Raw genomic sequence first — 12431 nt, forward strand, 5'->3', positions numbered from 1 at the left:
TGTGTGTGTGTGTGTGTGGTCATCATTTATGTAAGTATCTCCAAGGCACACCTTTATATGATCATGTACAAATGTGTGTGTGTGTGTGTGTGTGTGTGTGTGTGTGTGTGTGTGTGTGTGTGTGTGTGTGTGTGTGTGTGTGTGTGTGTGTGGTCATCATTTATGTAAGTATTTCCAAGGCACACCTTTATATGATCATGTACAAATGTTTCTGATGTGTGTGTGTGTGTGTGTGTGTTTTCAGCTGGTGGCAGAGGACGTTGACAGTCAGCTGAATGGAGCCATCCTTTACTCCATCATCAGTGGAGACCGAGACAACCAGTTCTTCATGGACCCGCTCCGTGGGGTCATCAAGGTCAACAAGCCACTGGACCGTGAGACAGTAAGGACACCAGACACACACAGAAACCCACACGCACTGTTCTGAAGCTCATTCTTAAAATAACTATGGAAAGGATTCACTCAGCATCACTTCCTTAGCACTAAACCGACTCAACAGAATTAAAAGCTTCAAAAAACTCCTAAATGCCATATATCTGTTGTTATGTAACTGCTTTTCCCTTTAGCATACATGCACACATGCTCATACAGCTTAACACCATAGTTTCTTTTGGCCTTTTTGCAAGTTTTTCCCAGCATTTATTAGCTGTAATCTGCAGCCGGAAAGCTGACAAGTCACTTCTTTTAATAGTAATAGGATGAGCAATTTGCTAGCCTTATAATCACATATGTATATTTATCAACCTGGAACTGGAACCACCAGGATTGAAGGTATATGGAAATGATTGCATCACTCCAGGATTAATGATCACATTGATCATTGGCTATTTCAGCTCCTAGCAAACTGAAAATCCACTCAAAATCTAGAAACTATTGAAACAGATTATTATCTCACGCCTCATGTTTCTGGTGAATTGCTACAGTCCTGATATGATGAGAGCTGCTGGATTATGATCTCCTATGGGCAGCCATATGTTATTTATTGGGGAAACAGAGTTGAAATGGTGAGATAGAGGGGATGGTCCCGTGTGGGATCTGAACACCAGACTGAGCCCCAGTTAATGAACCACCAGCCTTAACTTAAGTAAAAGTAATACCACACTTTAGTAATACTCTGCATATTCTCATATGCAGGATAGCTACAGTGTAGTTTTGGCAATGTCCCAGGCTCTTCAATGCAACATAAATATCTATAAGACATATAACAGTAAAAAAAAGTGCATGAAGAAACAGCAATACAAAGAAAATAAGTGTAAGAGAGTTTGCAAGTAGAAGTTACATATACGTTAACTATATGTAAAATAGCATAAGATAAGCTAAAACATGATGTATACCTGTGCAGTGGAATACAAAACTGCTTATTGTACAAATAAAGTGTGAGCTGTAAACCGATGAATGCTATAAACATATCAAGATCTCAGGAGTTTAGCAGGCTTGTGGCATGTGGCATAGAACTGTCCCTCAGTCTGGTGGTTTTCCACCACTGGCCACCAGCTCTACCTCAGTCAGCTATACGGCGGCCATCTTTAATGTAAAGAGGGAGCCTGCTGGCAGCTGATGGGCTCACTGGGAGATGTTCTGCCGCGAGACGGATCCCTGACCAGATGGCAACTAATCACTCTTCAACAGGAAGCGCATGCAGCAAGCAGCTCTGGCTATGAGCTCTTTAATTTGCAGCAGGAAAAAAGATGGAAGGCACGAACCCCCCTGCTTGCCTTCCCCTACCCCCCTCTCCTCTGAACTGTTTCCCACTATTTGTCTTTCTCCTTCATCTTTCTTCGTCTCATTCTCCTCCACAAAACTTCAGAAATGTTCACATTGCTATCATAAAGTATTCAAGAGTGCAGCCCATGAGCGCGCTCAGTAAGAGGGTGCAGGGAAGTGTGGGGGATCAAAGCTTTTGGCTGATGAAAGGGTGTTTGGGTTTATCACACAGAGAGCAGCAGCTTCCTCTATGTGCAATGCTGATGTGTCTGTCCATGTGTGTGTGCATTACAACTTATATGGGTGTTTACATGTGGTCTCATTTCCATACTGTTTTTCTACTCCCCTCCCTTGTCTCTCTGTAAAGCAGAGCATGTGTTTACTCACATGTCTCAGGCAGCAGGATATTGTGTTGCTGCTGCCTTTGCATTTCTTCTTAGTGTGCTTCATTAGCTCTTTACTATAAAGCAATATGGAAAAATGGAAAAGATATCCTGCTGCGAGTTTAGGGAACACTAAGCAGCATGCCAGGGTAACTAGGTGTGGGAGCTTCTCAGCCTTCCTTCAGACAACCAAATCAAAAAGCGCTTCTATAATATGAAAGCTTTGATCCAGTGAGTCATGTCAGAGCGCTTTGGAAGGATCAAAGGCAGTGAACCAATCAGGAAGCTTCCACTCTGCCACTCAGTCAAGTGATTGTAGACTGGCAATGAAAAGTCATTTTTGATTAGCATCTGTTAAAATAGCCTTATTTCAATCTGTGTTCTCTGTATCCTATTATCCCTGAGAAAATAGAATCACTACTTTGGGCTTAATTGCACCTTTTTCTTTTTCCTCAAAACTTTCACAATCTAATCAGGCAAGTTAGAAAAACTAGCTGACCAAATGTCAGAGCTAACGGCTAACACAATTTTATAAGAACTGATCAATGAATTGGCAAAAAAGGCCAAAAGTGGTGCTGGATGTTGCCTTTTATAGGAACAGAGTGGCAACTTGAACCAACAAAATTCAGTTTGGACCAATGTTTCAAGGGGTTAGGGTTAGGGTCTACATTTAAGATCCATAGTCAAAGAACATCATTAGGGTATTCTATCCACTTGAAAAGTGTAAAAGGAAGACTATAAGAAGATTTCATGAGCATAGTTATACCTTTTATATTTGAACAAACCTTTGCCTATCATCTAGTGCCACCCTGAGGACAAAATGTACATTTTCACCGGGCTGTAATAATAGTAGAATAATCATCCAGTGGATGTTCAGCACGTTTTCAATGTGTTATGCAAGGAATAAAACATCCACTTAGCCTTGGTGGGAATTTCCTCAAAAATGAGCAGAAACTGTGATGGTTGGTATATTTTTATCCAGCCCAGAAATCAGAACATTTCTTCAGTCTCACATGTGCTATGTTCATAATATTATGATTTTTAGATATATTTATATCTGCCATTTTGTTTTTCCTTCTAGGTTCCCAGCTACTCGCTGGCCATCAGAGCTCTGGATAGTGGAATCCTCCCCATGTCCTCCACCGTGATGGTCAACATAGACATCTCTGACATCAATGACAACCCCGCCCACCTTCTCCCCGGCCAACCTCACTACTGTCATACAGGTACACCGCCCCCTGACGTGATAATGACTTAAAGGGGCCCTATTATGCTCATTTTTAGGTTCATATTAGTATTTTGTGCCTCTACTGTGACATGTCTCCATACTTTAATGTTCAACAAAACTCCTTATTTATTTCTCATACTGCCTGTGCTGCAGCACCTCTTTTCACCCTCTGTCTGAAACCAGAGCCCAGTCTGCTCTGATTGGTTAGCTGGCTATTAGGATTGATCAACCTCGTAGAGATGTGTCGGAAATGTCCCGCCCCTTAGCGTACAATGTGTTAGAGTGCTAGCCAATAGAAGCGCAAGTCTAACATAATGATGTCATGATGTTACAGAAGTAAACAAAAGAGTCCAATTGAGGAGTTTCTCGCGGGGGAGAGGGGACTTTGGGATTTGTGCCGTTCCAGACCATTTACATGCATAAATACATAACACACTATCGGGGGGGAAAAAGGGTCTCTTTATGTTACCCTTTTTTATTAAAAAAAGGGTTGGTTTTCCTGGACAATCATTGGATAAAGTGCAGGCCATGCCTTTAGGATTTCCTGAGGGGACTGATTAAACATCTCTACAGGGATAGGCTGGTTAAATTCCCAATCCCAATGTCTACGTTATATGTCCAGGAGCTCAAATCTATGGCTTTTTCAAAGACCTGAAAATGAAATGACTATTCAGTTCTCTATAAAAAAACATCATCATACTTAAACAATCATCATAATGTGATCATGCATAATATATACCCAAACAGGTCGGTTTTCTAATACTGTGTTCCCTCCACCAGGAAAACAAGCCAATCAGCACCAGCATATTGCAGCTGTCCGTCATCGATCAGGACTCCTCCCACAACGGCCCGCCCTTCGACTTCCGCATCCTGTCAGGAAACGAAGGCGGGGAGTTCGTGCTGGACAAAGATGGAACGCTGTTGGCCAACCAAGTGTTCAGGAGGGACCTGGCAACGGAATACGCTATTCTGATTCAGGTGGCGACAAACTGCTGTTTAATGGTGGATTTAGAATAAGAGGATAGCTTTTTAGCCTCTCAAATACAGCGTAGTCACTAATCCTAACACCTGTGTTTCACCTACAGTATAAGCATTAAAATACACACTGGTCCATCAGTTTAGAGGAAGACTTCAGTCATTGCTGGTTGAGGAGCTTCTTCAGACCTTCTTTGGTTATAATAGTAGTAATAACTTAAATAATCTACTCAAGCAATATCAAAATCTATGCTGCATTAAATTAAATTACTATTACATTGACTGCGCACTTAGCAGAGTACATTTAACTTGTCAACCCGCCTCTGCAAATGAGTGCTGTGATCTGCGTTAATGCACTTCCTAACTTTGTGAATGTGATGAGACGAGTGATGTTAGCACTGTCTCACAGCAAGAGCTTTCGAATCCTGCCTTGGATTTTTATTTAAATTCTCCGGAGTCCAAAGACATGCAGATTAGGTTTATTGCTGTCTCTTGTAGGTGTGAATGTGAGCGTGACAGATTGTCTCTATGTGTAAACTGATTGTTTAGTGACCTGTCCAGCAGTGGCCTCTTGCCCAATAGAGTGCCACAGTGACGCATCCTAAAACCCAGAAGTAAGCTGCGCATGGGTTCCTTCGACAAAAAAGCAATGCCATTTCTCCATAGGATTTAGGAAAATAGCTGGAAATAAGGTCTGTGGTTGACACACATTTAAGAGACGGTAGTATATCAATGTGCAGAATGTAGAGAAAAGATGTCAACAAATAGACATGTTACCAAGACATTGTACTGTGTTTGATTCATTTCCTTATCTAATTTTCTTTTCTGTCCCTGGTTGTCCCTCCTCTCAGGTGACGGACTCGGGGAAGCCCCGCCTCTCCTCCTCCTCCATGCTGACGGTCAGGGTGATTGAGGAGAGTCTTCACCGGCCAGTTGCGTTGCCCCTGGAAGTTCATATCGTCACTATGGAGGACGAGTTTCCTGGCGGTGTGATTGGCCAGCTGCACGCCACCGACGCTGACCCTTACGATGCGCTGACCTTTGGCCACGCCCCCCCAGCCCAGCGCAGTCTCTTCAAGATCAGTCCTCGTGACGGCAAGATCATCGCCCTGGGGGGCTTGGATGCAGGCAGGTACTCCCTCAATGCCAGCGTTAGTGACGGCCGCTTTGCTGTGCCTGTGCCCGTGAGCGTGCACGTGGAGCAGGCGACACCAGAGATGCTGCGTGAGGCGGTGACCGTGCGCTTTGAGAGTGTTTCACCACAGGACTTTGTGGCGCTGCACCTGAAGAGCGTGCTGAAGGTTCTGCAGCAGGCCGCCGCCTCGCAGCAGCAGGACAAGCTGCACCTGCTCAGCCTGCAGCCTGTCGGGGGGACCCAACAACTGGACATGCTTGTTGCTGTGGAAACAGCAGCAGGGGAGTACTACAAGGCAGCTTACCTCACCCAGAAACTCAGTGCCTCACGTCGGCAGCTGGAGGAGGTCCTCAGAGTGTCGGCTATCCTGGATAAGAACTGCTCTGGCCTGGAGTGTCGCGGCGCGCAGTGCGAACAGACCATCATCCTAGACTCACACAACCTGGCTACATACAGCACGCCGCGGGTCAGCTTCGTTTCACCACGCTTCCATCGGACCTCACGCTGCACTTGCAATGGTAAGTGATTTAATGTGGAAATTGTCTCCAGGTGTCAAATTCTAATTCTGTAAGTTGTTCAAAAGTAGGAAAATCCTGTCTGGAGCAGAGCCTCAACAGTCTGTTGTTTGGGTTCCAACATTATTTCCCATTAGCCCTTTGCAGGCTAAATGTTGCAGCCTTAACAGAAGAGGCAAGGTCATGGGTTGCAGGACACAGAGAGTGTGATTACTGACTGTGGCAGGTGTCAGCCAGGTGTCAGGACAGTGGTAGCGGCAGCAGTCATCTAACACCTGTCAACAAACTACTGAGCTAAATGCCACTTCAATCAAGACACTGTTCTCTCAACTAGACTCGCTGTCAATTAGAATGGAGCCACATTTCCTCTGCATGGTTTGCTGTTCCACTGTTTGATAGATATTGAAAAGTCACTTTATCCGTTTTGTTTTTCATTCATTTAAATAATTATTTCAACCATAGAGGTTATGATTTTGCCCGTTTAAAACAAAAAAGGAACAGCAATACCTATTTAGCTGATTAGCTTTCTGTAATAGCAGCAGGACAGAGAAGACAGAACGAAGACAGTAGAGGTTAGGCCTAAAATCTGGGGGAAATACTTTAGAAGTGAGCATTGCTGTAAGTAATTGTTTTTAGCCCACTGAACTGATTACCCAAGATCCTCAGCTATGGTTTAAGCTTGGTAATTGGATTGTTTAGCCGCAATACACATTGAGATATGGTGTTTATGTGATATGAAATCCGAAAAACATTTTTTTTAAATTAAAATAATAATACTTTAATCCGAGTGTGCTTGCTTTTCCCGTTGGAGTCCAGTTTTGGATAGTCTGCCGTGGTTTCGTTCCATTTCAAAGTGCTGTTTGACGCTCGGCGTAACCTAGGCGCACTGCCACTCCAACATGCTGCAGATACACGCTGTACAACATCAGGAGGATGCGTCCCCAGCTGACACAGAAAACGCCGCAGGTTCTGGTCCAGGCTCTCGTCATCTCACGCCTAGACTACTGCAACTCCCTCCTGGCTGGTCTACCTGCATGTGCCATCCGACCTCTGCAGCTCATCCAGAATGCAGCGGCTCGTCTGGTCTTCAACCTTCCTAAATTCTCCCACACCACTCCGCTCCTCCGCTCCCTTCACTGGCTTCCGGTAACTGCTAGAATCCACTTCAAGACACTGGTACTTGCTTACCATGCTGCGAATGGATCTGGCCCTTCGTACATCCAGGACATGGTTAAACCGTACACCCCAGCATGTGCACTACGCTCTGCATCAGCCAAACGACTCGCTGCACCCTCGCTGCGAGGGGGACCCAAATTCCCATCAGCAAAAACGCATGGGTTTGCTATCCTGGCTCCAAAATGGTGGAATGAGCTCCCCATTGACATCAGGACAGCAGAAAGCTTGCACATTTTCCGGCGCAGACTGAAAACTCATCTCTTTCGACTCTACTTCGAGCGATAGAATTACTAACAAAGAACTGCTAACAGAGCACTTATATACTAATAAAGGACTGGCTTATCTAAAGCCAGTTGAGTAGCACTTGAAATGTTTGGCTCTATGAAGCCTGATGTACTTATATGATTCTGTTTTCTTCAAGGTTGTGTCTTCCTGGTCGAATGTACTTATTGTAAGTCGCTTTTGATAAAAGCGTCAGCTAAATGCAATGTAATGTAATGTAACATCCAATCCCAGAGCTTGAAGATTAATCACAGGGTTTGTCAAGCAACGGGACTGTAGTCCCAAACAATAGTTGAGGATTATGGGTAGTGTAGTGTCTTCGGCCATCTTAGACTCAGACTATCCAAAACTGGACTCGAACGGGAAAAGCAAGCACACTCGGATACATTTTTTTTTTTTTTATGTTTTTCTGATTTCATATCGCATTAACACCATATCCCAACGTGCATTGCGGCTAAAACATGTAATCACCGAGCTTAAACCATAGCTGAGGATCTTGGGTAATCAGTTCAGTGGCTGTGTATCGCAATGATGCTCGAAATGTCCCTTATAGGCCTACGTCTGTTTCCGGTTATTTTTTTATTTTGAAATTCAGTTCCTGAGGAACGGCTAAAAAGCCCGAGATTATGGAATTAAACCAATAAATAAAAACAAGGATAATTGTGTGTTATTGGTGAGTAAATAACAGTGTGTTATTTTGAAAAGAATAACAAATTAGAAGGAAAAAAAGATTTTAAAAAATACAGATTTCAGTATTCTGAGGCTCTGAGCCCCATTTATTTTCCTCACAGACGACAAAAAAAGTCAGACATTATACGATTTAAAATAAAAACAATAATCGTGGCTTGATATTAAGTAAGAACATGTTTTTATGAACCCCACAGCTTCTGGTCTTCCAAGACCCGACCAGACAAAAAGACGTGCTGCAGGCACGAAACATACTACCAATAGAAATACATTGCTTTTAAAATCGTTCTGTGTGACACGAAAAAAAGAGGAAAATCGTGTTGGTGAACACGAATCAATAGATTCAATGTTGTGACTATAACACGAAATGCCGTGAGACTGGTTGAACCGTTGTACCACATCTGCAGGTGCTTTGGATGACTACACACAGTTAAAGGGGACCTATCATGGTTGCCCTTCTGTTTATTCTCCGATGTGGCTCTTTTTCTCCCCATAATGACCAAGTCGCTGCACATTATCCCGCTTATTACACATGGCCACATTCTCAACAAAGTAACGACATGACTCCCAATATTAATTGAAATGCTTTTATGGATTTAGAAAATGATTTTATTGATTTAAAAAATAGTTGTATTGATTTAAATTGACATGCATCCGCTAAGAAAAGTAGTCCGTTGTTACAGTTTGAACTAACGTAGCAACGGCAGGAACTGCTTCGATAGCGTTTTTGAGGAGCTTTTTGATTACAGATTTGAAAACATCGTTGCTTGCTTTAAAAGTAGCACACTTCATGATGTCAAACCTTAGAAAGTATCTAGATATCCCTGCCCTAATGCCAAAGTAACTGCCAACTGAATATGTGTCGCCGTTTGATGTCTATGTCTGGACCGCTGCGTAAAAAGGAGGGTTTCTGCCCCATTACTTCTCTTCTTACTTCTATAAGAATAAAACACGGAGGACGGAGATCTCTTTTTCTCCCCCTCTTCTCCCCGCTGCAGCCCAGCAGCTGATCTCAGAGCACGCTCCCCTCTCCTGCAGGGGGGCGTGGTCAGCTGCAGCTCACAGAATCAGCCCCCTGCAAAAACAGGGCTGGCAAGAGCAAATAGAGCGAAATGAGGCATGGCTAAAATGCAGGATCTTTTTGGTATTTTGAAAAGAAAAAATGATATTTATATACTTTATATAGGTATGGCCCTATAATATATTGTTCAAATAGTATGATATGTCCCCTTTAAAGGTTATTTAAGCTTCCTCAGGCTGCATACAAAGAGCTATGAACAGGCCTTTCTCTGCAAAGGAAAAGCTCATAAACAGCAGCACCCTTTAGGGAGTCTTTGGTGAAAGACAATCATCATGTGACTGATGGGCATAGCCAAGCTAGCGCTAATGCTAGCAAGCTACACCCTGCTCTGATTGCCTTCTTACACTACAAGTACCAGCATTGTTATAAGGATACAAAAAGCATTAAAGAGTTTGAAAGTTGCTACGTTGTCTCTGAAAGGTAGGGTGGGCTGTTTTTTTTTACCAGAATCAGAGGTGACTGTAAAGCCTCCTGGTTGTCAGGCTCAGAGTCAGGCATTCGGCTGAAGAAAATACACACATTTTATGCCTTAAGATTTTAGATTGTATGTTTATATTTACATGATCCCTACAGTACATTATTTGACTCGAATTAGGAACTGCACTAAAGCGGTAGACATGAAACTTGGCGTGTTTTCTATGCGGCACAATGTGTAACCCAAGCGTCCTTTCATGGGTCAAGTTGAGTATCAGGTGTTATGTAATTGCATTTTCTGCATTAATTCCACTTGTAACATAAGCATATGTCACTTAAAAGGGCCATGACATTTTCCTCCAAGTATAACTATGTAATAGGGTATTGCAAATAGTAATGACATGGTAATGATTGAATTATAGTTGTAATATAGTTATAGCCACAACATATGTATCATGTCATTCCAGGATAAGAAACATTTCACATCTCACATTCAGTGCTCTAATTTGTATATGTGCACATAATACAGAAAAGGGTTTGACACCATATGAGTCACTGACACTCAAACATATAGCATAGAAAGAAAAGGGATTTGGAAATCTGCAAAAGGATAACTAATGTGTTTAAACTGAATGCCTGATGGATATACCTTAAATAATGCTTTCAGTTATGGAAATGGTTCACATATAACATTCATCTCAGTTTGTAATTCCATTTGTTCATGAGCGCTGATTTTAAGATCACCATCAAACATTTTAAATAGAAAACTATACATTTATTTTATATATTCTATTCCTCATTGTAGTCTGATGAGTGTGTTTTCAATATTTCCTTGTGTGTGTGCAGATGCCAGCTGTGCCGTCCTGTCAGAACAGTGTGAGGAGCAGCCTTGTCCTGCAGACATGCAGTGCGTTTCAGTGGAGGCCACCAGAGGGCGCTACGCATGCCAGTGTCCACCGGGCAAACTGGGGGAGTGTGCAGGTGTGTGTGTTTGAGAAAAAAAGGGACTAACACCAATAATCCTCAAGTCTATGTTGATGTTTTTGATGTGTAACACAATGTCATGTATGTATACTTTTGCATCGCTCTGGAATGTCATTGATTCATCTCTGTGTGTGGTTCTGTGTGTGTGTCTGTGTGCATGTGTGTGTGTGTGTATGTGTGTGTGTGTGTGTGGTGTGTGTGTGTGCTGTGTGTGTGTGTGTGTGTGTGTGTGTGTGTGTGTGTGTGTGTGTGTGTGTGTGTGTGTGTGTGTGTGTGTGTGTGTGTGTGTGTGTGTGTGTGTGTGTGTGTGTGTGTGTGTGTGTGTGTGTGTGTGTGTGTGTACAGGCCATTCGTCTCTGAGTTTCTCAGGTAACAGCTACATCAAGTACAGACTGGCTGAACGACTGCAGACGGAGCTGAAGCTCAGCCTCCGGATCAGAACTCTGCAGAGCAAAGGAATCATCATGTACACACACACTGAGCCCTGCACCGTGCTCAAGGTACATACTCCAAAACACACACACACACATACAAACAACAAGGTGTTGGTCTATGCTCTGGCAGTCACATTTTTTTTAAACACAACCCGATTTAAGGAGATCAAGGAAAACATATTTGAATTTGTTGGTACTGTATGCACCTTGATAACACTAATATATTTGTAATCAAGTTAAATTATAATAAGTATTAGGACATTTCTTTAGTTAGACAGTTGTTCTAACTGTTTAAGAATTTGAAGATAATTATTTGTATCCATATTATGATAATTTCTTCTTTGGTGTTGTATTAATCAGACATTTCTGTTATTTTTCACACACTCTAGTGTATCATTGCTAGGTAGTATCAAATATACACTTTCCATGAAAATGATCCTAACAAGAGATTGGAACTGTTTGTAGAGTTTGATAGAAGATGGTTTTCATTTAGTGTGTTGCATGATTAGATATGGTTTCCAATATTAACGTGTGTGTGTGTGTGTGTGTGTGTGTGTGTGTGTGTGTGTGTGTGTGTGTGTGTGTGTGTGTGATGTGTGTGGTGTGTGTGTGGTGTGTGTGTGTGTGTGTGTGTGTGTGTGTGTGTGTGTGTGTGTGTGTGTGTGTGTGTGTGTGTGTGTGGTGTGTGTGTGTGTGTGTGTGTGTGTGTGTGTGTGTGTGGACAGTTGGAGGAGGGGAAGCTGTGGTTCCAGCTGGCCTGTGGTGAAGGTGGAGGTGGTGACAGTGCTGACATGTTGGGCATCTCCGGTCGTCGAATCAACGATGGCAGCTGGCACACGGTGGCGCTGGAGCTCAATCGCAACTTCAGCAGCCTGGCCCTGGATGACAGCTACGTTGAGCGGCGCCGCGGACCGCCATTCATACAACTATTGGCTCCGGACAGAACCATCTACTTCGGAGCAATGGTCAGTCCATAAGTTATCTGGAGGGGTTAGATGATAACACAATGGCAGCCATGTTAGGGCTCCTCAGATTAATGTTTAACATGTTTTTTTACTATCGTGCTGCCTTATAAGACCTGCATCCGGGTTTAAAGAGTGCTAGCTAAAAATGTAATGTCGTTTTTCTAAAATGCCCATATATTTGTGATGAATGTTTGTGAAATGCTATTCTGCACAGTCTATTCCAATGTGTCATGTTAGTTATGGGTGCAAAACAATATAGTGGTGCGGGAATGAGTTCTTAAACCCGGAAATGAGTTAGCATTTTACTACTTCTGGTTTCCTTCTTCGAAGTCTATTGTTTTTTAATGTCCTTTTGGTTAGAAATAGGCTCTATGCTAAACACAAGCTTAAGAGTTTATCATGTGTTGTTCTAAAATACATCAGTAAAGACCCCACTTGTGAATGCCTTAAACTTGTGTCATAAAAACA

At 42.8% G+C, this 12431-nt stretch overlaps 1 protein-coding gene across 1 annotated transcript in view; it reads left to right on the top strand.

Moving 5' to 3' along the window:
- The window catches only part of LOC117540013 (protocadherin Fat 3-like), a 196562-nt gene that overhangs the window by 170406 nt on the left and 13725 nt on the right, over positions 1 to 12431 (top strand). Inside the window, 8 exon segments of the mRNA XM_034206402.1 lie at positions 245 to 382; positions 3169 to 3270; positions 3272 to 3313; positions 4096 to 4293; positions 5142 to 5943; positions 10427 to 10561; positions 10910 to 11064; positions 11724 to 11963. Of these exon segments, the coding sequence (XP_034062293.1) occupies positions 245 to 382; positions 3169 to 3270; positions 3272 to 3313; positions 4096 to 4293; positions 5142 to 5943; positions 10427 to 10561; positions 10910 to 11064; positions 11724 to 11963 (1812 nt within the window).

This window comes from Gymnodraco acuticeps, unplaced genomic scaffold (genome assembly GCF_902827175.1).
Source record: "Gymnodraco acuticeps unplaced genomic scaffold, fGymAcu1.1, whole genome shotgun sequence".
In the NCBI taxonomy this organism is placed as follows: Eukaryota; Metazoa; Chordata; class Actinopteri; order Perciformes; family Bathydraconidae; genus Gymnodraco; species Gymnodraco acuticeps.